Raw genomic sequence first — 26,770 nt, 5'->3', positions numbered from 1 at the left:
ATCTGAAAACAGAACCTAACAGCAGAGAAGAAAAATGGCGAGAAACCAGGTCCTTGGGACACTGTCTGAGCCCTTTAATCATGCCATGACTGAAGCCAGCCCCCACCCCAGAACTCTCAGTTACACGACCCAATATGCACCCCCTGGGCTGGAGCGGGTTGGATCGGACTTTCTGTCTTTTGCATGTGAAAGAGTCTTGCTTGATCCAAAGGTCTTCCAAGCATCCCAGCTTCATCTCACCACACCCTCCTCGCATATGAAGGCTTGTATACTAATTTATTCCTTTCCTCACACTTGGTCATCTCTGTCTCTCTGGAATGCTCCCCATCTTTTCAATCTTCTCTCACTCAAATTATATCTAATCTTTAAGCTTCAGTTCTAATAGACTTTCCTCCAAGAAGCCATTCTCCAATTTCCCCCAATAACAAATATTTGTCGAATAAATGACTAACTGAACGAACAACGACATAGAGAAACAGGGTCCAAGGAGGGGGCTCGCCAAACTGCTGTACAGACCTGAGTTCCAGAAATCCTGTTCGTCACCCCTCAGGGCTTAGAACTTTCTTTTCCCATCTTCCTACTGGTCTAAACCCCCGCTTCCTACACTCTTTGGTCATCATTTCCCAGGAAATTTCCCTTGGGATGCTGGCTTTTTAGAATGTTAGTAGACACTTAAAACAGAAAACTCCGAACTCTAAAATCAACCCAAGGAAAAAGAAAAAGAAAGAAAGAAAGAAAAAAAAGATCTGGCTATTAAATATGTCTGGAAAATTCTGGGTTAAACAAAGATTTTTGTTTTTAACACATGGAGGTGGGTTGGGGGCAGGATGTGTAGCCTTTCTCCAGTTTACTCATAAAACAGCACCAGTACAGAGGGAAGCGCCACATTCTTCCCTGCAGACAAGCTTTGGTTGAAGGCGGTGCAGATTATTTTATATACACATATAAATATCCTACCCTTTGTTCAAGGTGCCTATTTGCTCTGCACAGAGACTATTATGAACACAGAAAACGGTTCATTGTTAAACACTGCATGCTAAGTGGTTTTGCTTTCTGGCAAATCTCCAAACCATAATTATTAAGGGACTCTGAGCTGCTGAGGAATTCTTGGGTTACAGAGGCTTTGATCTGCCCCTGTCTTCTCTCCCCAACATAAATTTCCACGGTGTGGCTGACTTTCATTGTTTGTCCCCAGCAGTGGGGCAGCTTCAAAGGTGAGGACTGAACAGCATTGCAAGGTGAGCAGGTAACTGCTGAGACTGTGCTCTGGCTGAAGCCCTGAGCCCACTGGAGCCCCGCACAGCTGTAACCAAGGGAACGGACAAGCTCTGTCCAAGTACTGGACTCGGAATGCGGTGACCTCGAATCTTCCATTTCCCACACGCTCTGGGAAGCCCAGGTTGTGGGCCTCCCTCAGGATCGGGCTTCCAGCTGGGGGAAGCTTTGTTATTTTATTCCCATCAAAGTTGAGAGATCTGGTCCAAAAGTCTTTGGGTACCTCCAGCTATCTGGAGAGTGTTGACCTCAAACTCAGGCAGCTGTCTTCTAGACAAGGTGAAGATACCTCAACTCGGTCACAAACCGTTAGGTCAAACTTTTGACAGAGCCAAACTCCTTTCTACTGAAACACAGGATGGAATGTCAAGGGGAACATACCCATGCCTTCAGCCTCCTTTAAATTCTCCCCTGCCTGAAAAGAGAGATGGGAAAGAACACCCAGATGTTCATGAAGCTACGATAGAAGGAATTAAAAGATGCCTCTAAAATAAAGTGGTAAGTTTCTCTAATTGGGAGAATGAAAAGGATTCTGTAACGAACAGAAAGCTTCTAGTTTCCTACCATTAAAGAAATATCATTTAGCATTTGGATTGAGGACAGAACCTTGTTCACTTTTTGACATCTGTTTTTCTTCCTACTTTAATACTGTGAGATATGTGATCACTCCCATTTTATAGATGACAAAACCGAGGCCAAGAGAGTAGAGCCAACTAGTTCAGGATAGTGGAGACTCTCTGATTCCCAGGTCACTATTCTCTCTCAAGTCGGCACTGCCCTTCAAAGGTCTCCTTCCCAGACGGGAAAGCACCTCCTCAGTTACGGGCCCTCTGTTGGTGGGTGGAGAATGGGGATGGAGAAACACAGGCAAGGAGAGAATGAGGGAGAAGACAGAAATCAGGGTCGCTCAGGGCAGCAACTAGAAACCAGAGGTTCTAATGCAGAGGAAGCTCAGAGGACTGCCCAGACCTCGCCTGTGTTGGCGGGGCGGGGAGAGGAGCCAGAATAGAGTTTCCTTCTAGAGTCAGCTCCCATTGGGAGAGGCAGAGGATAGAAGCAGAACACCAGGGGGGCCTAGTAATGGGCCCCAACCATGCTCTTCACTGTCTGTTAGAAGCTGCTGCTCTCTGGGAAGGAGTCAGGTGATCAATAACAAAGAGGAGCGAGGAGCACCCCTCCCTGGGCAGCTGGGCCCAGTTGTTTGTGGGGCAGTACATGAGGCTTCTGAGCCTCCTGCCCTGAGTGGGTCGCCTTAGCAGGACCCCCTTTTGTCCCCTGACTTCAATCTATTCCACTCCCGTCCTTCCCATTGGCATCTGTCTTAGGAAGATGCAGATGAGCTCATTCCGGAAATGGGAGACCTTTCTTCCCACTCACGGTGAAGGTCAATGATTCACGTAGCTAAAAATAAACTTAAGGCCACCTATCAATAAAAGGAAAAGAAACACACAAAAAATTCAATCCCCCTGCTATTTAAATTACAGCAAGGAACATAAAACCTTATTTAGTAAGTATAACCAACACTCAAATATGTAAACTTGAATTACACGTTCTGGACCAGTGAGAGTAAAATGAGGAGAAAAGGAGGAGGAAAGGTGAGGGTAGGGGAAAGCCACAAACTAAAGGAGAGAAAGCCCAGGGGTAGGAGGTGAGGCCCCAGCTCAGAAGTGGGGAAGCAAGCAAGAAGCGGGAGGAGGCACAAAAAAGTGGAGAGGGAGGTGACTTGCGGTGCTCTGGGCAACGCTTACTAGTGGGCAACCCTTACCTACAGCTCCTACTGATCTTCATCCTTAAACTTTCAGGTGCCCCCCCCTTGGAATGGGGGAGCCACAAGAGTCCACTGGAGAAAAACCGTTGAATTAAACAGAGGACCCCCAGCTGAATTAGAATTTTAGGTAAACGATGAATACCTTTTTTTTTTTTTTTTTTTTTGTGGTATGTGGGCCTCTCACTGTCGTGACCTCTCCCGTTGCGGAGCACAGGCTCCAGATGCGCAGGCTCAGCGGCCATGGCTCACGGGCCCAGCCACTCCGCGGCATGTGGGATCTTCCTGGACCGGGGCACGAACCCGCGTCCCCTGCATCGGCAGGCGGACTCTCAACCACTGCGCCACCAGGGAAGCCCGATGAATACCTTTTCAGCATACGTTATGTCCCAAATACTGCATAGGGCATACTTACACAAAAAAGTTTTTCATGATTTATCTGAAATTTAAATTCAACTGGGTGTCCTGGGACTTCCCTGGTGGTCCAGTGGTTAAAAATCCGCCTTCCAATGCAGGGGACCTGGGTTCGATCCCTGGTCAGGGAAGTAAGATCCCACATGCCACCCGTCAACTAAGCTGTGCGCTGCAACTGAGCCCATGCACTCTGGACCTCGCACGCCACAACTAGAGAGAAGCCCACGCGCCTCAACGAAGAGCCCACGCACTGCAATGAAAGATCCCACATGCCGCAATGAAGATCCTGCGTGCTGCAACTAAGACCCCGACGCAGCCAAATAAATAATAAATAAATAAAAGAAAAACAAAATTAACTGTGTGTCCTGTAGTTTTATTTGCTAAATTTGGCAACCCTGTACTGGAGGCCGAACCATTCTTTGGACCAGAACTCAAAGACCAGGCCAATATTATACTGAGGGTTGCGGGGAAAATCAAGTGGAAGGCCACTTTTGGAGATGAATGAAGCAGCACAGAGATTTGCTAGGCAGGATGGTAGTCAGCAATTGAGGGATACCAATCCTCAAGTTTTCTCCTCCTGAGCTGTCTACTTCCTGCTATTCTCCGCTAGTACAGCTGTCGGCAGCCCCTCTCCCAGCCAAGGGTCACGAGACTAAAAGGTGTAACCGTACACAGAGTTACATTGAGATTGTGGATAACTTGGCCTGTGTGGGGCTTTCTGAAGATTCTGAAAGATTCTGGAGGTTCTGAGGTGGAGAGTGACCTTGCAGAACACTAAGGAACGAGTAAAGCCAAAACAAAACACAGTCGATAATCTAGGGTGCTAAAAGAAATATTAACCTCAGTTTTAGTCACTGTCACTTTCCTAGTGATGTGACTGAGCCCAGGCTACTGTGCTCAGGGGAGGGGGCATTGAAGCTGCCCTCAACCGGAAGCTCCAGGTTCACTGAGCACTTGTTGAAGAGGACACAGGAGCCATCGCTACTGCCCTTGCTAAGGGGCCAAGAGACCATCTTGGGGCTGAAACAGAAAGAGCTGCCTCTCCCGAGTTCTGATCCATGGGGCTCCGGGGGAAACTGGCAATGCTACAAATTGCCCAACATTTGACTACAATCGAGGCAGCACGTGTTCTGTTCACCGCTGTTCCTATTTACTCTGATTGCACACCCAGACAGTTCATGCATTTGAGCTCCTTGCTAGGTCCCTGTAGGTACCAGAGACTGTAATTCAAAATATATGGCCTTCTAGACTTTAAAAAATTATGTATTTACATAAAACTATTATTATTTATAAGTGGGATCATTCTACAAATTCTGTTCTATTTGCTTTTTTCAGGTAACGATATATCATGCATATCAGTTCATAGAGATTTACTACATTATTTTTAACTGCCCTGTGGTATGGGGATATATCCAACTTTATTTAATGTCCTTTGATGGACATTTAGGTTGCTCCTTCTTTTCCTGCTGTAAACAAGATTGAAAGGAATAACCCTGTACGTGTATCTTTGCACTTGTGCACATATTTCTATAGGGTAAATTCCTAGAAGTAGAATTACTGGATCAATTGGTATATACATAGATTAAAATTTCTATAGATAACATTAAACTCCCTCTAAAAATGTACCAATTTACAGTCTCACCAGCTATGATCGCGCCTGTTCCTCCACAGCCTTACACATCCTGAGTAAGGGTCATCATTTTTAAAATTTATTTTATTTGTTTATTATTTTTGGCTGCGTTGGGTCTTCGTTGCTGTCCACAGGCTTTCTCTAGTTGTGGCGAGCGGGGGCTGCTCTTTGTTGTGGTGCACAGGCTTCTCATTGTGGTGGCTTCTCTTGTTGCAGAGCACAGGCTCTAGGCGCGTGGGCTTCGGTAGTTGTGGCATGTGGGCTTTGGTAGTTGTGGTGTATGAGCCCAGTAGCTGTGGCTCGCAGGCTCTAGAGTGCAGGCTCAGTAGTTGTGGCGCACGGGCTTAGTTGCTCCGCGGCATGTGGGATCTTCCCGGACCAGGGTTCGAACCCATGTCCCCTGCACTGGCAGGCGGATTCTTAACCACTGCACCACCAGGGAAGCCCAAGAACCATCTTTTTATCCTTTGCCAGCAAGATATGGGGAAAATGCCCAGGCATTGTTGTTCTAGTTGGCATTTCTTTATTATTAGTCAGGATGAGCATTTTTTCCATATGTGTACTGTTCATGGCTATTTTTTTCTTCCACAAAGTGCTTGGTTTTAATCTTTTGCCTCTTTTTCTATTATCTTCATTTATTGATTTTTAAAGAAGTCTTTGTATGCTATGGATAAAAATTTAATTGTCTAAAGTAATGCCAAGTACCTCCCCTGAGGAGAGGTTCATCTTCTTAAATCTTGATGGTGTTTTCATCTGTTTGGGCCCCAAAGGAGTTTTTAATTTTTATTCTGTCATTGGCATAACTTATTTACAAGATGGTGTGTAAATATCCAAGTGGCATTTTATTGTTAATATTTTTATTTAAAATTTCTAGTTTGCTTGCAATTTGGTCAGAATGTGGCCTAGAAAGTTTCCTACTTTATGGAATTGAAATTTTCTTGATGACTCAAAATATCAATTTTTATAAATGTTATGTAGATATCTGAAATGGATGCTTATTTTCTGTCTGCAGAATACCAGGTTAAACATATCCAAGCTTTTAAATATGGCATTCAAATCCTTTATAACCTTATTTATGCTTAATCTGCTTGACCTTATAAATTCTGAGGAAGGAAGGTTAAAGTATCCTACTTTGGTTGTAATTTTAACAATTTTTCCCCCTAATATTTCTGATAGTGTGTCTTTTTTGGGGGGAATGTATACTGTGATTCTATTTTGCCTGATATATAAAGGTTTATGCCTGCTATATCTTCTTGGTAGACTACACGTTTTATTATCCAATGTGTCCCTTTCTGTCCATCTTCCTACTTTTTGTCGAAATTTTAGTTTGCCTAGTATTACTATTGCCACCCCTGCTTTCTTTTGGTTGACGTCTGCCTGAATAGTTTTGTTCATCCCTTTATTTTCAACCATTCCATGTCATTTTTGATGTAGCTCCTGTATCAAAGTGACACAGCTAGAGGTACTCCCTTCTTCCTTGGTAAAAGAACACTAGGTAATACGCCCAGGCCAAAAGAACACGTTTCTCTGCCCACCTTGCAGCTAAATATGGCCATGTTATCAATTTGTGGCCAATGAGCTCTTACTGCTCTTCTTTCTTTCCTTTCTTCTCATCTGCAATGAGGATGGGACAGCTGAGGCTTCCAGCAGCCATCTGGGACCAAGAGGTGACCTTGAGGATGGAAGCCACATGCTAGGAGAGGGAAGCAGAAAGAAAGAGGCAGCCTGGGGCCTGGGTCCCTCATGACTGAGAGCTGCCAATCAGCCTCGACAACTCCTCAGGGATCACTTTAACCCAAGAAAGAGAGGAACTTCCACTGTGTTCAAATCATGGTTGGTTTGGTTTTTCTGTTACATTTAGACATCGGATTTCTAAAAATTACATCAGATGTTGCCTTTCTGGTAGGGGAAAACTCAATCCAAGATTAACTGTCTTAATTGAAATACAGTAGAAAATGTCAAGGTGCATCCTACGTAAAACTACAAATATTAAAAAAAAAAATAAGAGTAATTGTCTTGGTACTTCCTTGGTGGTACAGTGGTAAAGGATCTGCCTTCCAATGCAGGGGATGTGGGTTCGATCCCTGGTTGGGGAACTAAGATCCCACATGCCACGGAGCAACTAAGCCCTTACGCCACAACTACAGAGCCCACGCGCCCTGGAGCCTGAGCGCTACAACTAGAGAGAGAAAATCCACACGCCACAACTAGAGGGAAGCCCGCACACCACAATGAAGAGCCCACGCCACAATGAAAGATCCCACATGCCTCAACAAAGATCCCGCAACTAAGACCCAATGCAGCCAAAAAAAAAAGAAAGAAAATTTAAAAAAAAAAAAAAAAGAAAGAGTAATTGTCTTTTTTCCCTTAATGATTTCAGTCAATTCCTTTTTTTCAGTTACATTAGCAGTTATGTTAAAAATGCTTAACAAACACATCTGGACATTTCTTTTCAAGAGTAATCCTTTCGGGTCTTGCGGCTCTGAGTATGGTCTCTTGAGCCGCATCAACATCCCCTGGGAGTCTGTGAGAAATGGGGAATCTCATGCCCTCCCTAGACCTACTGAATCAGAAGCTGATTTTCACAAGATCCTCAGGTCATCTGTGTACACAGTGAAGTGCGAAAACCACTGCTTTAGAGGGCACTGGCGCCCCCTCCCCTCTTCTGGGTAACGTTCATAACCATCTCAATTTCCTACTTAGAACCTGGGAAGGCTCCCATAGAGAGCCAAGCCGTCAGCAGGGCATTCTAGGCCTTTGAAGATCCGGCCCTCACCTCTCCAGTTTCGGTTCTTGTTCTTCTCCCATCCCACTCACACGCTCATGCTGCACTGCTTATAGTTCCCTAATATGTCATGGTGCTTCCTGGGAGCACACTGAGCCCTCACCTAGAGCCCACCCATCAGCCCCCCCTCTTCTTTGCTAACAGAAGTCCCATTCTGTTGTGGGAGGTGATGCATCAGCTCCAGGTGATGCGTCTAGCCCCATCTCATTTTCCTTTGCATGACTCTTCCTCTCTCAGCCTACCTTGGTAGCTGAGATGGCCATGTACCCAGAGCTAGTCAAGGAGACAAGAGATAGCTGCTGGGGTTGGGGGGAGCTGGGGACATTTTTTCTTCCTGAATAAAAAGAACCTCTGTGATAAGAAAACTGTATGTTCTTGCCCCTTCCTTCCTATCTAGAATGTTGAGGTGCTCTCTGGACGTGCAAACACCATCTTGTAACCATGTGAACAAGCACCGAGGTCAAGTCAATGTACTGAAGAATGCAAAGCAGAAAGACCGAAAGAGCCACGTCCTAGAGTGGAGTTGGCTTCTCTGCCCCCATGCCCCCTTCCTCCTTTCTCTTCCCATCTGCTCCAACTCTCCCTTCACCTCTCCTTTAGCTGGTATAACATGGAAGTGAAGTATATTCTAGCCCATTAGCTGTATTATACTAGATTCCCTATTTGTAATTTACAGTCATGGCTAAGTTGAGCCTTTCATTATAAATATCACCTGTCTCCCCAAATCCACCACTCTAAACTGAGGCCAGTGGGTTTTTAATTCTCCGAGAATCTGAAGTAATCTTCCCCCATGGGTGAGAGCCAGTCAACTCCCATCCAGGCAAACCCACGCTCACTCTCCCGTCCCCGGCCCTCCTTCATACCCAGGTGCCTGGCCCTGGTTCTAGCAGGCTATGTCATGGGGCACCTTGCCTATTGGGACTGATTTTTTAAAAATTTCTGTGGTTTCTGGGGAGTAGATGTCAACTGGAGTGAAAAGAAATTGAAGTTTGAAATTCGGTGAACTTTTCCCTGCCCTTGACATGTGAATAATGACTTGCTGATAGAAGCGGCTTTTTCAAAGATGAAAAGCAATCTAAGATTTATGGACAACTCTGTTCAAAAAGACTCAGTGCTGTTTGGAGTGAAGGTAGAAACAATGTCAGGAGAGTCCTACATATTTTCTGGTTGGAGGAAGGGCAGGGCAGGGAGGAACTTGGGGAAAAAAGAGATGGCAAGAGGATGAAAGGAGGGGTTGGAACTGGGTCGAGTAGAACATGGGAAGGCCCGCACTTGGGAAGATTTCTTGCGCCCAGCCTCTGAGTTCTATAGTGACATGAACGTGCCAACCATTTCCGGCAAACGGTGGTGAATGAAACAAGGCTGCTTTTTGGTACTGTTTTTACCTAAGTGCCTTGCGGCTCACACCTCCTGTGTGGATGGTGAGGAAGATGGGGGCCAGGAGAACTGTCCACATGGAGACGAATGAACCTTTTGTCTGAAACTGGGACTTCTGCTTCCAAGGGTTCTGCCCCTCATTGTGCGTTTGGGGAGCCCCCAGAAAAATATCCCTGCCAATTTCTCAGAGTCACATCTAGAATACTTGGCCAGAATTCTGCTCCTGGTTGGACTAGTCTGTTACCAGCCACCGCTGTCCCCCCACCAAGCCCCCGCCCCTCCCTGAAAGGCCAGGGGTCGGGGCGGCTCTGTCACTGTGCATCTGGACAGCCTCCTGGGTCTTGTGGGTGCAGAGCCAACATTTCTGATGTATATTTTATAACCACAGTTTCAAAGTATAAAAAGAGAGTGTGAAAAATAAAAACAGGCTCACAATCAGAGCCTGCTGGTTAGAGAGGTTAGAGAAATAATAAAGTTAGAGGAACCAAACTGAAAACTTGAAGAGCACGTGCATGCCTTGGTAAGGCGAGTTCCAGGGCCAGACTTAGGCATGGCCTTTCCTAAGTGCTTAAGGAAGTTCAGCTCCCACTTAAAGTCTGTTATCACTCCTGTCCCCCCCGGGGAGTTACTTATGAAGGAAGGTTTCCCAGCCAGCCTGCCAAACCAGGCATCTTGAACGGGGACTGGCCGAGGCAGGAGGAGCTGCATGAAAAGGCCGCAAAGGCTGTGGGTCAAGGTGCCGCTCAATTCTGCTTCTTCAAACGCACCCGAGCTGTAACTCAAAACCTGAAAACAACCTGAATCCTTTTCCAAACACAAACCAAATCTTTTATGTCAGGTTCCATATATTTTCCTAACTCCATTCCCCAGCCCAGCCCCACTCCACAGCAGAAACCAATTTGCTTAACAGAGCAGGTCCTGGGAGTTTTCCTCCTCGAAGCTCTCATTTGGAACGGATTAAGGAGGAGGAGAGGGTAAGAAGCTGACTTTTCTTTTGCTTTTGAAAAAAAATTAACACACTGGTGACTCTGAAGCACAACCACTATGTTCTATGACAGGCTTTTAAAAGATGAAGAAAATTTCATTTTCTAGTATAACCAGACAAGATTGCTTGGGGAGTCCCTGCCAATCCATCCCAATCTAAAGGGCCAGCTTTGGATCTTTGGGGACCCTTGGACTTGCCGTGAAGCTGGGCAGGGGACTCTGACCTAGGGAGAGCAGCCCACCTCAAACCTTGTGTCCACATTTACCTCTCAAATAAAACGTGCTTCAGGACAACATGTCAGCCCGACATGAGCTACTTGAGAATTTTACATGTTTGCTCTGATGGAGGCTCCTGCCCTTAACAAGTTTATGGTGTGGGTGGGATCATAACCAAGAAACAATATACGGGCTTCCCTGGCGGCTCAGTGGTTAAGAATCCACCTGCCGGGCTTCCCTGGTGGCGCAGTGGTTGAGAGTCCGCCTGCCAATGCAGGGGACACGGGTTCATGCCCCGGTCCGGGAAGATCCCACATGCCGCGGAGCAGCTGGGCCCGTGAGCCGTGGCCGCTGAGCCTGAGCGTCCGGAGCCTGTGCTCCGCAACGGGAGAGGCCACAACTGTGAGAGGCCCGCATACCGCAAAAAAAAAAAAAAAAAAAGAAAAGAAAGAAAGAAAGAAACAATATATGACCTTAACAGTGTGGGTCTGACAAAAGGAAAGAGAACAAAAAGGCCTGGAAGTCTTTGTGGGAAAGGAAGGCCTGGGGCTGGGCCTTGTAGAATCAGTACTGTTAATGTCAGTAGATAAGGAATACCAGGCACAAGACCAATATGGTCAAAAGCACAGAGGGAACAGGCAAGGTGTATGTAAAGAGATGACCTTGGGACTCTCTACGTTCCCCCATTCTTGGGTCTCTTCTAAGTGTGGTCTCCCCATTAAAGAGATATCTTTCTAGTAAACTCTGGCTATGGGTAATACCATTGCAAGGCTTGCAATCTTGTTTCCTACTAAAGTTTATTTGCAGTTTGGGTGATGTGTGTTCCCAAGAAATGTAATAGACATAAGCAACTAAACTTATCAAGTCAGTAAGAAATTTTAGATTAAAATTCTTAGTGTTGATTATTGATTACCTCCTTTTCTTACAAAAGTGGCCATATGAGTTGCTAAAAGAAATAATTTGGATGCAAATGAAGGGAAACCTCTTGAGTTTAGGTAAAATAACACCTGAGAGGGTAAACTCCCAACAGCTTAAGGCCAGAGGCTCTATCTTAGTTATGTCTGAGTCCCTAGCTATTAGCAAGCAACCAGAACTTGCCAGGAACTCAGTAATTAGTACCTGTGTGAAAAAAAGAAGATGGGAAATGGCAAGACATGAATCTCCCCAAATCAATTTCTCCCTCCTTACATAGAAATAGACCTTCTAGCTGCACACGCACCATCTTTCCGAGCCTCCTATGCTGAGCTGTGTGGCTCACGACTAAGTGCTGGCCGATGGGGCGCCACTGCCCCTCCGTCCCTCCCGCTCACAGGCTTGTGGATATGAAAACGGCAGCACACCAAGAAAGGAGCTGTGGGTCCCTGGTGATTGTAGAGCATCACAGCTGGCCACTATGCCTTTGTGTGAGGACGGAGAGACAAGCCACTAACTCATGTAGGCCACTTTTCACTTGGGTCTGTTACAGGTGCCAAATCTATACCCAGGCTAAAACACCAGCTGTCTCATGTCTGAAACCCCAAGAAAATACTTCAGAAAGTCCATTTCAAGATAGGCCCCAAAGTAAGATCCTTAATTGTACTCCTGTAACTTGAGTACTTCAGCTGGAGGTGGGGGGAGGGTGAAGAGGGAAATAGCATGTGAGAGAGAGAGAGAGAGAGAGAGAGAGAGAGAGAGGGAGAGAGAGGGGAAGAGACAGAGGAGGTGAGCCGCTGGCAAGGCCAACCTTTGTCTCTGTTCTCACCTGATGCTCTCTGCCTTGGCTCCTATGGACGAGCCTCACAAGAAACCACTTTGAAAAAGCTGAATTACTGAACTACAGTGAGGAGTTCCTCATTTCGATGTTGTGGGGAACATTTCTTACCTTCCTTAATCCTGACACATCAGTAAACTGGCCGGAGCGTATTCTCCTAAAATCCCACTGTCCTCAGAACACCCCTCTGTACACTCACATCCAAAGTGTTTCTGTGTATTCTCCACCCTGGAAGGCATATGGATTTATAGCACACAAACCTACACATTATCTAAACGTACACACACACACACCCCACATGCACACGGATAAAAATACTCCCTGCGATGCTGTCACCGTCAGAGCACCTCCCCTTCTGTTCTGTCTACTTTAGCTCCTGCTGTGTGGATTCCTGTAGTCAAAAAAGAGCAGTAGGAACGAGGAAGCCCAGGCTATCACTCTGAGAGACTTGAGAACAGGGATGGAGGGTTTCGTGGGCAAGATGAGGGCCTTACAGGTCTCTGACAGGATGCTGAAGAATGAGGGGCTAGTGTGGTGGCCAGATGTGATTTCTCAGGCAGTAGCTATGTTGTAAGAGTCCGGGTTTGACAATGCTTTGGTTGCTGGGGCTGGATGAAGGTGATCAGTCCTCTGGCAGGTCTGTAGGTGAGTGGACTCAGCGGGGAAGGGCATGGGTCAGTGCCAATGACAGGTGTGGATGCAGGGAGTGGGAGTCAGGCCCGAAGCTGGGGGCCTGGGGGTGCTGCTGACCAGCTGCTGGCCTCAGTCATCCTAACCAGCCCAGGGGTAAATGGGGATGGGGGCACATCTCTGCTCATCCCTGACAGAGAAGTGACCCCAACTCTTGAAACTGGCTTATGTTCAAAAGGGAAGACTGCTCACACTAGTGCACATCCTGACACAGCCTCTCGGGGGAAAGTGGCAGCTCCTGAGGTCAGAAAGGAAAGCACAGAAGAGGAGAGTTGAGGCCACGAGCAGGGGAATGAGGATCACTGGGCACTGGGCTTGTCCTGACGAAGCGGGAAGATGAAACCCTGCAGCCACGCCAGCGCCAGATGGCCTGAGCCCCAGGCTGTGGGCTCACCGTCACCAGTGGGGCCATCACCTTGGACCCAGGGAACACGAGCAGCAACAGGGGAGGCAAAATGATGCAGAGATGACCCTCATTTCCTTGAGAGGAGCCTGTTGTTGTCTCTCTGAGGCTTAGTCACTGGGAGGCCATGTAAACAATCCCATCACCCTAGCAACCAGGCCCAGGCAGGGGTACTCCGTGGAGGCGGCAACCTGCTCCCAGATTTAACAGGAGCATTAGTTTGCATCCACTTCTGCACATCAGGTGGGCCGGCTGCCAGTGATGCACTCGCTGAGATGCAGGTGAACGTTAGGGGCCCAGGCTTCCTGGGACAGCGACTGATGGGAAGGGCATTGGGTACATGGTAACTGGGGCTCCACTGGGTTAGTCCACTGAAGCTGGGGTGGGGGGCTCCTGCCTTGATCAAGCATCCTAGTTTTGAAGGAATAAATGAGAAAATAGAGAACTAATTCCTACTTAGCTACTTTCCTTCAACAGCCATTTTCCCGTGCTCTCTGCCCAGGCAATGCCAAGGGGTCTGCTTGGGAGTTAGAATCACAATTCCTAACTTTTGTGTTTCCTCCCCTGGAACCCTACTAACGATATAGATGGACATTCAGATGGCCCTGGGAGAAGGCCCGGAAGGGAGCAAGGCCGTGGAATTTCAGGGCTGACTGCAGGGTGTGGTTTTATTGCTGGGAGATGCCTGGTTTCATAGAACACTCTGTTCTTCCCACCCCTGTGATGATGGAGTTCCTCCAAGCCCTCTCTTCCAGGGAATCTGCCTTACCCCACGGCACCGATCTCACCCCTGATGGGCTCTTTCCAACCCAGGAGTCTGGATTATTCTCAGTGGGCACCCGACATTTCTGTCACTTCCTTTCTGTAAGTCGAGGCTTGGGGAGCAGTAGAGAGAAGTACTGTTCTGTGTCTCAGGGGGCCTGTGTTTTAGGCCTCATTTCCCCACTAATTATGTTACACTGGGGAAATCAATTACCTTTCCTGGGCTTCAGTTTCCCCATCTATAAAGTAGAGGCTCTAAAACCCCCAGGTCGTGTGATTCTCTTTCTCTAGGAAGGACTGGAAAATGGGGACACACTCAGCCTTCACACAGGACCTCCTGTCACTTCCGGCTGCAACTGTCCCAGCCGCGGCAACTTCTATTCCCTTCTTCAGGACAAGTTCTGTGTATCTGAACTCTTGGGTCTCCAATCCATTTTCTTGGGTTATGATTTCAGTGTCTTCTTTTTAAACACAGCAGAGTTTAGAAGACCCTCAATGTCCCCTTTCTATTAACTCCTGGGTTGCAAACGTAGAGGCTGGGTTTGGACTCCTTTTCCTGTCTTAGAAGAGGCATTGAAAGTGCAAAGTCTTTGTCACCACAGGAACCTGAGCTCCAATTCCAGCTTGACACTCATCTCCCACAAGACCTGGGGTCTGCTACTTCAAATCTTTGAATTTCAGGGGCCTTCCCTGGTGGTCTAGTGGTGAGGACTCTGCATTCCCAATGCAGGGGGCACGGGTTCTATCCCTGGTCGGGGAACTAAGATCCCACATACCACACAGTGCAGTCTAAAACCAAACCAAACCAAACCAAACCACCAAACAAAAACAACAACAATTCTCTGAATTCCAGGTTATCCATATTTGAAATGGAGAAGATAGTAAAATATCTCATAGAGTGGCTGTGAGGATCAAAAGAGGTAAAATGAAGCAGGAGCCTCCAGAGGGAAATGTTCTCCTTCCCCCTACCCTGCCCCGGCCTACACAGAGTGGGGAAGAGACAGCGAGGCAAGGGCCCCAGGAGGAAGGGGCCCCCATTCTCAGAGTTGCAGCCACCAACCTTTGCCTTCCAGATGGACTCATTCGGCACTGGTCCCAGCCCCCTGACCAGGGCATGATGAACAACTGAAAGGTTTTCCTCGGCTGGGCACTTCCCAGGGCCAGCCCCATGCTAGACCCAGGGGCCCCCGTGGATGAAACCCTTGCTCAAGAAATTCCATCCAGCAGGGACAGGAAGGAACGGAAGGGAGAGGGGGAGTTAGTCTAGGACCCACCACTGTGGCCTTGCCTGAGCAGATGCTCAATCAGCTCCGGGCTGAATTAGGGTCTCTGGGAGGAGGTGGGCCTAAGGGAGCTGATTTAACCCGCCCTAACAAGGATCCACCACCTCTGGGCAATTTCACAGCAAAGAATCCACACAGCTTCACCTCTTCTGCCTTCGGCCGTTTCTAAAAACACTAATCTTCATTGGGTTTAACTACTGCGATTGATACATGCCCCCATTCCTTCATTCTGTTGATCATCCAATAGTGATTTCTGTTGAGCATTATGTACCAGGTTCTGGGAAAACAGTAATGAGCAAAGCAGACAAAAGTCCTACATTCCTGGAATTTTTATTCTGGTGGAGGGAGACAAATAACGAATTAAATAAACAGTAAAATAATAAGTTGTCAAAGGATTATGCAGAGAATGAAACCAGCAGGGTGAAGTAATAGTAAATGAGCAGCTACTGTAAACTGGGTGGTCAAGTCGTTTCTATGGACATGACACTGAAGCTGAGATTTGAAATGACAAGGAGGCAGCTGGGTGGGACCAGGGGAGACCATTCCAAGCAGCAGGCCCAGCTAGTGCAAAGCCCCTGAGGCTTGGTGAGCTGGAGAACCCCAAAAAAGGCTGGAGTGCTGGAGCCGAGAGAGAGGGAGAGGGCGTAGCAGGGGATGAGGCTGGAGAGAGAGGCCGGGGTAAGGTCGGGAGGGCTTTATCTGTTACTTCAGGAGTTGAGTTTTACTCTGAGAAAGAAGGGAAGCCAAGGGAGAAGTCTGAGGAGGAGAGCAACATCGTCAGATCTATTCCCTAAGAAAGGCCCTTCAACAGCTACAGGGACTGGACTGCAGGCAGACTGGAGCAGAGGCAGGAAAAGCAGGCTGGAGGTTTTCGCAGAAGTCCAGGTGAGAGATGCTGGTGGCTTGAACTAGCACATTAGACAAGCCTTGTGGACAGACACTTTGTAAATACTTGCTGAATGAATGAATGAATGAATATGCGTGATGTCACCACTTTTTGCCTCATACTTAAGTAGTAAAAGAAAAATCTGTGGTTTATCTAGGTAAGAGTAAGAGGAGTGAGAAAACAATTTAGAATTTAAAAATAGGCACAAAGAAATGAGAGGCAAGTAAGTTTAGCTTGTCCCCAGGGGCATTTAGGTCAGGCTTTGAGGTAGTTATGAGGGGAATTCTAGTGTGGTGGTCACTCTTCTCCAGAAAAAGGTACTTGGTACATGCCCATGAGATTATACTCACGGAGCTTAAAGGCCGTCTAAAATGGAGGCTGGGGCCAGGCTCTGGTACCTCTGAACAGAAAAGACACCTTGGAGACAGTGTATCTGAGTAGATTAGGAAAGAAGCTATCGGAAGGCAGAGGGAGGACTGAGGCCAGACCTGGAGGACCTGACCCTGCGAACTTGCAGGAACTGGGAAAAGCGCAGGGCCTTCCGCTGGACACATGGCTGGTGCGGCAGGAGGACTTGGTGGGCAGCTCTGGAGGTTCCGGTGATGCAACCATCTGCAACTCAGCATGAAGCCCACAGGCCTGGGGCTTTGCTGACGGGGCCACTGTGTAATGCCACAGTGACCCGACCTCCCTCCTTGCTTGGTCAAGGGCTGGAGCGTGGGAGCTGTGTTCACACTCTCATGCTGTCCTTGGGCTCTGTGTGGTGATGATGGGGTGTGTGTCTGTGTGAGAGGTGGGGTGTGTGTGGCAGAGGGAGGAATACATCTGGGGGGAAACTGACCAGGTGTCTGCTCTCTTCTTCTTCATCTTGCCCTGCTATATGACTGTTTCCACTTAGTCCCACAATGCCACCTGCCTCCTGCCCTGTTCTCTAACCTCTAGTCTCAATTTTGCTACATTTTGCTCCTGCTTCCCCTCTTCCGCCTTCCTGCTAAGCTCCCTCACTATTCCAGAGTCTCTGTGGGTCCTGGTGCAGAGCATGGAGGCTCCTGCAGTGTCTCCCGGTTACCCCAGGGCCGCGGCCCACAGCCCCGGGCTGGCTCTCTGGCCCTGCAGTCTGAGACTCAGACCCGAGTGGTATGAGTGAGGAAGGACCAAATAGTAAGGGAGAGCTACCGGCTCTTATCCCACAACCTCATACGGTGAGTCGCTCACTTTGTCCGAATCAATGAACACCACGGCCCCTTGGGCCAGCTCTAGCAGGGAGGGTCAGTCTGCCTGTTACGGAGCTTTGCTGTTTAAGGGGCTCTCTAATCTCCTTGGGGAACTCGGGACTGACAGACTATTACTGACTGTTAGGTGGCCTACTGTGGTGGAAGATCAGCCCATCAATGCCCATTGAGCACCTACTGTGTACCTAACAGAAGACAGTCTCTAAGCTCACAGGATAGTTGGGAAGATAAACTAAATAAAGTATATGAAGGAGAAAATAGTAAAAGAGTAGAAAATCAAGGGCTATTTATAACCAAATGCTGCAGGGGTTCAGGAAAACGAGAGAGCCTGGAGGGTAGGGCCATTGTAGAGAAGGTGGGATTTAATGTGTCACCACTAAACATTTATATCTGGCAGAATGAGCAGAAGTTTTATGATTTTTTTGTGTGTGGGGGTGTGGTGGGAGGGAGGGATCGGAACTCCCTGGAGCCAGTACTCCAAGGAAAAGAACCACCCATCGCTCACACATGTGAGGACATGTGCGCTCGCTTCTCTCTCCCCTGCTGTATCTGTCTCTTTCTTTCTTAAAAGTCTTTTACATTCTCTTCATTAGAAAGTTTCAACCTTTTATGTCAATTATAGCTAAATAAAAAAGTTTCTACCAAGAAGTCATCCTTCTTGAACCTAAACACTGACAGTGATTTGAGGTCTGGGCCCCCCTTAAAATTCCTTGTTAAATGGCTTCTCTTTCTTATCCTGCAACAACTAAAGCGACTGTTGGGTATCAGAAACTTTCTTTGAATCTCATAAACGGAAACGGGGAAAGGGAGGAGGCCTCCTGAATCAGGCGGCAAACGCTGGATGAAGCTGGAAGAGGAGGGAGGGAGGGAGATCCCGAGCTGGAGAGGGTGCGGTGCCGGAGGAAGGGGCTTCAGAAGGCTAACAGCTCCCACCCATCTCCTGCCCAGAGAGCCCCCAGCTCTGCAAGGTGAGCACCAGGGTTCCGCCCGAGGGCCTCCAGATTGAGCCATCTCTGCGGGACCCCTCAGGTCAGAGCCTTCCATCCTCTTACTCTGGAGTCCTCAAGTCTGACACTAGCCTATCGAGTTAGACCCAAGAGAGACCCTGTAACAGAGACAAAGGGTTCTACATAAAAGAGAGGCTATGCAGATGCCAACTGTTACATATAGGATGGATAAACAACAAGGTCCTACTGTACAGCACAGGGAACGATATTCAGTATCCTGTGATAAACCATAATGGAAAAGAATATATGTATTATAACTCGATAATCATTTTGCTGTGCAGCAGTAATTAATACAACATTATAAATCAACTATACTTCAATTACAATAAAAAAAAAAAAGGCTAGAGAATAACCCCGAATTGCTGAATTCTGGCCACCTTCTAGACCTTTGGGTGGGTTGCTTTTTTTAAAGGTGCTTTTTAATTCTCTCCTCCTCCTAAACAGGCTGTTAAAATTCATACCTTCACAGGGGCCTCTCCTGTTGCTTCCACCCAGAACTCTGTCTGCCTCACTTGAGAATCACACAAAGCTAGTGATTTAAATTTAAATAGTGTCCAGGCTGGTTTCTTCCCTCACACGGAAGCCCTTGTTCAAAAGAGTTCTGATGTGAAATCCTGATATATGAGTCTATAAGACAGATGTGAGCGAGCTGCTCAGGCAGAAGTGGGAGAGCCCAGGGAAGTGGCAGCGGCCGAGCTACGGCCTTGAGTGTCTCCTGCTCTTGAAACGAGAGCTCTTTCCAGAGCATTTCAAGGCTTGAAGTCAAGTCAGTGCAGGGGCAGGAGAGAGGTGGAACCCCACCTGGAGTCCTGCCCATACACTGTCTCTTCCTGGCTGTGAACTTCAATGCCCTCCTCTTGAGCCCCAGATGTGCCATTTCTTCTGTCCCTCTTGGCATGCTGTGACTGGCATAGAGGGGAGGGGAGGGCAGGGAGGGTCCCGCTGCTGGGGTTTCCTCCCATCTAAAGCTGAAGGGGCCTCAGGGGTGCTCAGAGGGCTGTTAATAGCCCATGAGTTCCACCTTCCAGGTGACCATGTTGGGTGGCGCACATGCAGGAGGACAGCAGAAGAGCTCGGCAGGCAAGAAGGTGAACAACAACTCCATCCTCACAAGGGTTATCTAAACACTGAGTTATTTCCCCTGGACCTTCCAGAATCATTAACTAATTTACACCACAAATCTCCACCTAAAGCCAGCCGTGTGCACAGCGACTGGTTTCATGCTTGCCTCTTCCATGGTTTCTAGCCAGAGCTACCAGCACCAGCAGCTGCCCTGTGACGGCTTGCCGGGGGCTCCCAGGGGCACTGCGCCGTGTGCTGGAGAGGGCAGGACAGAGCCGGACAGCGCACTCTGTTCCTCCAGCAGATACAGGTCCCCCTTTGCCCTCTCAGTTTCCACTGCCGATCTCTCCAAGGCCTAAGGAATACTCTGTCCTAGATCACAGTGACTTGTGGTCTCTAAGTGCCTTTCTCAATTCCAGGAAGTTTCACTTCCTGGAACGCGATAGCTCAACTGCTTTGTCAGTGCCAGAGGCGTGTCGAGGTGTTTCCCCTCGATACCTCCCAGGTTTGAGACTTTGAGGTCACCTCTGCTTTCCCTTCTCTCCCACAGCCCACAAGCACAGCCCCCAAATCCTCTTGAGTCTATGCTCTCTCCACCCATCACCCTGATGGTGGCTCATGAGGACTCTTGCTACCAGCTCCCAGCTGATCTCCTGACTCACCCCCAACCCTGATCCATCTCATGCACGGCTGCCAGAAAGAGCCCCTCAACCCACGTTCCTGGCAACACTACTCCTCTGTCTGAAAGCTCTCCAGCTTCCCTTCACCTATAAGAGGAGGTCCTTGGCTTGGCATTCAAAGCTCTCCCAAGTGTGGCCACTCCCGCCTTTCTAGCTTTGCCTCCTGCTCCGCCCCCTATGTTCTGGCCACACAAGTCCACTTGCTGCTCCCCAATCAGCTCCCAAGTTGTCCCCAACTCCAGGTTTGGCTCCAGCTTTTCCTTCCGTGTTGAACTGCTCTCATCTGTGTGCTACTTATCCCTTCCTTTGGGCCAGCGCCACTCTCAGGAACCTCCCTAGACCCCGCAATCAAAATGCACCTCCGTCTTCTCCACGTCCCCAGCAGGCTGTCAGTATGAGCACAAAGCTCTTTCTTCCCCATCTAGCCCTCATTTACAGGATGAGGTCTCAGAGGCAAGGAGTCCTCATGATTTCTTTCTTTCTTAGGAGGAGAAGTAATTAGTCTTCTCAAAGAAGACATTAAATATTAACATAATTTAATATTATTATTTTACTGTGGCACTTTTTAAACCACTGATTTGAGGACAAAATTAATGAAATGACACATATTTTCAAGGTATTCAAGACTCAGTAGTAATAATGGACTTTGGAACACCAAAGAGCAAACCATTAGCAGGGTATGCTACAAAACCCCTGTGCGCTGAAGGAATGTGAAAACTTACCATCAGCTGCTTGGTATCCTTGAGAGATGTCAAAACAAGACAATATTGTTCTAATGAATCAGCTGGCTAAACTTCTGACTAAAGTGAAAAATCAGGTGGTGATACTCAATCGTCAGTTACTTTTCAGTCTAAAGCATAAAGATGTGCATTTTTTGCTTAAGAAAATCACGCTGCATTACAGAGATTCTGTTTAAGCACTGCTATCAGGCAGAACAGAGAACACGCGGGGACATGCTGAATGAGTATCCCCACACAGCGACGTCATGCTGCTGAGATCTCTGAATGGGAGGTATCTGGCTTGGGTTTGATTTTTCGGATGCAAAAATTCACTCAAAATGAGTTAAAAAAAAAAAAAGGTGGGGGGCAGGCAGAAAGGAGTCACACTGGGGGGGTGGAATAGTTGATAAACCAGCCAGATGGTCTACCAATATATACTGTGTTAGTCTTTTCTAGTTGTAGACTTGGGTTTTTTAAAAAACATTTTATTTTCAAATAATTTTAAACATATGGAAAAGATGCAAGTACAGCAACTACCTATCTGTGTTTACTATTTATACGCACACATAGTTTTATTTTTTTCTGAACCATTTGAGAGTAAGTTGCAGGCGTTGTGCCCTTTTCCACCTTAATATTTCAGTTGTGTATTTCCTAAGAATAAAAATATTCTCTTACAAAACCATAGTATGGTTATCAAATTCATGAAATTTAATATTGATTTTAATCTATAGACAATATTTCAATATTGTCAGCTATTCTAATAATTTCCTGTATGGCTTTTCACCCCTCCAGTACAGGATCTGGTCCAGGGTAACATACTATGTTTAGCTGTTACAGAATTCTTGTCTTTTCACACCTCAGATTCTCTTTTATGGACCAAGATAGGGAATACAAAGATAGACAAGTAGGCTTTTACATTACTTACTCCCTCAGAGGCTTTCACACATGGAATTTCACACGCAAAGGGCACTCCAAATATAATTACTGATTTCTATTTCTTGAGAAAAAAATTCAAACCAGAAGGAGGGAGAACATGGTAATATAGTTTTACTATAAATGAACTGGGAAAAATTCTGAAAGAAATAAAAGTAGCAGGGCAAAAGCCCTCAAGACTAGGAGGGAAGAAGTCCACTTATGAATTCCACCATGAAGTGATCTTTCCCATCTTTGGTGAAAGGGTCCTATAGAAGTCTAGTGAGTGTTATGTTCCACCAAATGCTTACTGAGCACTTGCTCGGTGCTCCGTGTGTCCTTCTAAGGAAAATGCACAATTGGAAACAGGAATGAATCATTAATGGCAGAATTTTAGGTATGTGGACAGGGATGGGGAGAAGGCTGCTAGTACAGCACTCGCAGCACCGATCTGAATGTTTTCCCACTGAGAGGCCAAGCTGATCCTGGCTAATGTGCCCTGGAGTAGTATCACTGGGAGATTATTAAGACACCAGCTCCTTGCATACATGGAGAGGAAAGTGCCCAGACCATTACAATGGAGGACTCAGGTATGGGGATGTTCACACATTCTAAGAGGAGCTTCCAGGGACCACAACCCTACCCACGGGAATGAGGGGCCCGAATCAGTTACCAACACTGTATGGCTATTTCCCCTCCCATTCTGCTGTCCATTAAGGTAAACGTCTTTGCTCAGCCTGTGACTACCTGTCTCAAAATGAGACATCTCTCATCTCTTTGGGATGGCTGCCCCAGAGATCTTTCCTGACACCTAGCCCCAAGTGCATGGAATCCAAGTCCACCAGAGTGGTCACCCTCCCAGACGGCCATTTGCCCAGAGGTGTGACCTTGCTTCTACTCCACCTAGCCCCATCCCTTCCACCCAGCAGCTCGTTTTCCACCTGCAGTCTGGAGTTCCCTTTTGCTTCCACAGCATTTGCCATTGCATACAGATAACTAGGGCCCAGGGCCCTAACAGCTCATATTGTGAACTGAGTGGCTATGAGCTCAGAACTACCCACCTAGGCTGCTCCTCTTTCCACTCCCCTCCTGCCCCCTGAGTTAACGTCACCACCCAATGAGGAGCCAAGGCACAAAGAGGAGCAACTTGACTGACACTCATCTGTTTCTTTTATGTGTAGAAATGCACAGAGGAGCAAAATGATGGATCTAGATCTCTGGATTATGTAACCACACAGAAAATCCAGACTTGGCCTTATTTAAAAAGGATGTCAATGTAACTAACAAAAGGCACTGTTTACTACATTTCTACCTCTGAAAGCAATTTTTCTCTATGATGTCCTAGAGCAGGGGTCAGCAAACTGTGGTTAGCAAATCAAATCTGGGAAGCCACCTGTTTTTATAAATAAAGCTTTATTGGAACACAGTCACGTACACTTGTTTTCCTATTGTTTATGGCTACTTTCCCACTAAAATGGCAGAGTTGAGACAGAGACTGAATGGCCAACAGAGCCTAAAATATTCACTCTCTGGCCCTTTATAGAAAGTGTGCCAACCCCTGACCAAGAGCAATCAGGCATCGAAGAAAGATAAGAATGAGGTACCTGTTGACTGGCAAGTGTTTTCCTGTGACATGGCAGTCATCACGGTTTCTGTGGCTGCATCTCGGATTACTTGCTCCTCACTCTGCAGGAGGGTGAGGACACATTTCCAGAGAGCAAGCGTATCTTGCAGTCCTAAGAAGGCCAAAAAGAAATCAAATTACCTAGGATGCAACTTACAAGCAGGTACAAATACTGCTTCACATCCAGTATTGAATGAGCAACAGTTACTTCTTTTTTGTGGGTACTGCAAGGAAGGGAGACTTGAGAGTCAGATAAATGCCAGAAGAGAGAGGACCCTAAGGGGACAGGTCTGAAAGTGTCCTTTTGAATAGGAAACACTTCTGGAGGCAACCAGCCCCAGGCAAGGCCCCCTAGAAGGTATGGCCTTGGCTGACTAAGGCCCAGCTGTCAACGGGCCTTAGTCAATGACTCATGCTTCTCAGAATGAAACTTTATGCATCAAGAGTGCTTTGGGGAAACTAGCCCAGTGTTAATTTGAGTGACTGTTTCAGCTTATAAATTCTGAAAGCAAAGTTTCAATCAAGATTATGCTTTGGGGGGCAAGAATTGAAAAAAGCAAAGAACCATGATAAAGGCACCAGCCTGTGCCACGTCTACGCAGGGCCCACGACCTGACTGCCATTGCCCCTGGGCAGGGACCCTATCAAGTCCCTGTGCATTGTGCTGCTGGGGACCAGAGGCCAGGAACAGACAGTGTCTGCCCCTGAGCAACCGAAAGGGACATCAAGTGGAGAACACAAGGTAAGGAGAAGGCAGGGCTGGAAACACGTGGCTGTGACTCACCACAGGGAAAGGTCCCAGGAGACTGGTGTAATGGGAGGTGGACTGTGTGAGGGGAGAGGGGGCAGGGCCTCAAAGGAGGGACACATACTGTCCAGGTGGGGTGGGTTGCCACGGAAGACCACCACTCATCATCCCTTGATGTTCAGTGGGGAACCAACCCTGCCCTGAGAGCTCTCCTTAGCTCACCCTCTCCCTCATCTGTCCACAGAGAGCCCAATATCAGAGCCACCAATGCTCTAGTCATACTGAGAGCAGCAATGGCTCCCTCTGGGGTTTGTGCTCTCCTGTCTGTTATAAATCTGGTTTTAAATTTTACTCAGTCTTTCAGAATCTATCCATTCTAATTGTTCTCTAGGGTTTCAAATTTCCCTTTCTTAACATTTTCTTATACCGCTAAGGTCCTCAACAATCTTCCCTCTTTAGTCCATTTCAATTTTTCTTTCTCCTTAAATGACTTCGGTCTGCCCTTGACTTGTCCCCATGCACTTTATGTCCTTTGCCTCTCAGTTCTGTGCCTGTCTTTCATGTTCTTGCAGGCCGCCAGCCACTGCCGACCTCCTTCCTCATTGCCTGTGATGCCCTAAGCAGCTCCAGCAATTCATGATGAACCAGTGGCTTTTGCCCAGGACTCAGTTTCACTCAGAAATTCTACATTATTCCACACACATTTTCCTGCTATGAACCAGGGTCAGAGCAGCCGAAGTCACCCAGAAAATGTGCTGCAAAATGATATTACCTTCCCTGAGAAGTGTCACCAAAGTTTATAAGCCTTTGCTCTTATTCCTCTGGGTCCAATGATTAAAGCAAAATTGTAGCAGGTCCCCTTTCAGTCCCCCTTTGGGTATAGAAAAGATGCCTAAAAGTCACTTAGAACAGGGGTCCCCACCCCCGGGTCTGGGGCCTGTTAGGAATCGGGCTGCACAGCAGGAAGGGAGCAAGCAAAGCTGCATCAGCCGCTCCCCATCCCCGCCTCACCGCTCGCATGACCACCTGAACCCTCTCCCCACCCCGTCCCCGTCCGTGGAAAAACTGTCTTCCACAGAACCAGTCCCTGGTGCCAAAAAGGCTGGGGATCGCTGACTTAGAAGAAAGATGTATGAAGATACCAAAGACAACTCTTTCTCTGAGAGATCCAGAGACGTGAGACACTTGATTGGTCTGAACTCCGATAACACTTAGAATTTGAATCCCACCATCTGAAAAAGCAGTTCTTTTCTTTATTCTGTAAATTTTTTCTCCACAACTACACTGAAAGCTCCCCGGATGCAGGGACCATGATTTATTCTCCAGGGCTGGGCATGGAAGAGGAGAACAAAAACAGAATTCCCATAATGGATGGAAGAGAATCTCAGCATGGTTAATATGGGGGTAAGATGGCAGGAGAGGGCAGGGCCAGGACTCAGACATGGCTTTGGGTCCTGAGTTTTCCTTTCAGTAAACCCTATGCTTAAAACAAAACACTACAATTAAAAAAATTTTTTTTAAGTTAAAACAAAAACCCCTATGGTTTTTCAATTCCTTTGGGTTTCCTAAAGCTCGGTTTTCTCAACCACCATTGATATGATGCTCTTTCCTAATTATTACTCTTGAAGGACAGGGGGTGGCAGTGAGGAAAGAGACATGAAGGTAGAGAATATGGTTGGAGCTGTACATCTATTTGATTTCAAAATATCTCTACCTTTACTTCCCAAAGATGCCTTAAACTTTTTTTATTTTATTTTTTGGCCACGCTGCGCGGCATGCAGGATCTTCCCCAACCAGGGATTGAACCTGTGCCCCCTGCACTGCAAGCTCAGAGTCTTAACCACTGGACCACCAGGGAAGTCCAAAGATGCCTTAAACTTAAAACTACTTTCAGTGAAAGGAACCAGCAGTCTTCCTAGTCACTTAAGCCAGAAGCCTGGAAGTCATCCTTGAATGTTCCCTTTATATTAACCTCAACACCAAGTCCTGTTGATTCTACTTCCTAAATGCCTTAGAGCTTGGCCTTTCTTCTTCCTCAAGGCCACACTTCACTCTGTCCCATTTATTTCTCACCAAGGTCACTGCAATAGGCTTCCGGGAAGAGGTGATGGTTAGGCTGAGTCTTGAAAGACCAACAGGAGTCAGTCGAGCAGCAGTTTGTTTAGAGAACTGTTCTCCGCTGATGACGCATGGGGAGTGGTGGCCAGTGAGGAGGGAGAAGCAGGCAGGGCACAGAAGAGGAAGGGCCTTCTGAGCCAGGCTAAAGAGCATTTAGGTTTTATCCTGAAGGCAATGGGCACCCACTCAAAGGCTTTAAGCAGTGGAGGAAAATGCTCAGATCTGTATTTCAGAAAGACCCCAGAGGCTTTTGGAAGCATAAAGAGAATGGCTTGGGGGACAAGACAGAAAGAAAAGAGGCCAATTAAGAGGCTGTTGGTGGGGCTTCCCTGGTGGCGCAGTGGTTAAGAATCCACCTGCCAATGCAAGGGACATGGGTTCGAGCCCTGGTCCGGGGAGGTCTCACATGCCGCAGAGCAACTAAGCCCGTGTGCCACAACTACTGAGC

At 47.4% G+C, this 26,770-nt stretch overlaps 1 protein-coding gene across 3 annotated transcripts in view; it reads right to left on the bottom strand.

Annotated features, from left to right (window-relative positions):
• Positions 1-26,770, bottom strand: part of THADA (THADA armadillo repeat containing) — a 312,182-nt gene that overhangs the window by 23,695 nt on the left and 261,717 nt on the right. For all 3 annotated transcript variants that reach the window (XM_079941582.1, XM_079941583.1, XM_079941584.1), the window contains one exon: positions 23,437-23,568. In XM_079941582.1, coding sequence (XP_079797708.1) covers positions 23,437-23,568 — 132 coding nt within the window. The remainder of the gene's footprint in view (positions 1-23,436; positions 23,569-26,770) is intronic.

Source organism: Stenella coeruleoalba (assembly GCF_951394435.1).
Source record: "Stenella coeruleoalba genome assembly, chromosome: 13".
In the NCBI taxonomy this organism is placed as follows: Eukaryota; Metazoa; Chordata; class Mammalia; order Artiodactyla; family Delphinidae; genus Stenella; species Stenella coeruleoalba.
This window is presented reverse-complemented; position numbering and strand designations above follow the sequence as displayed.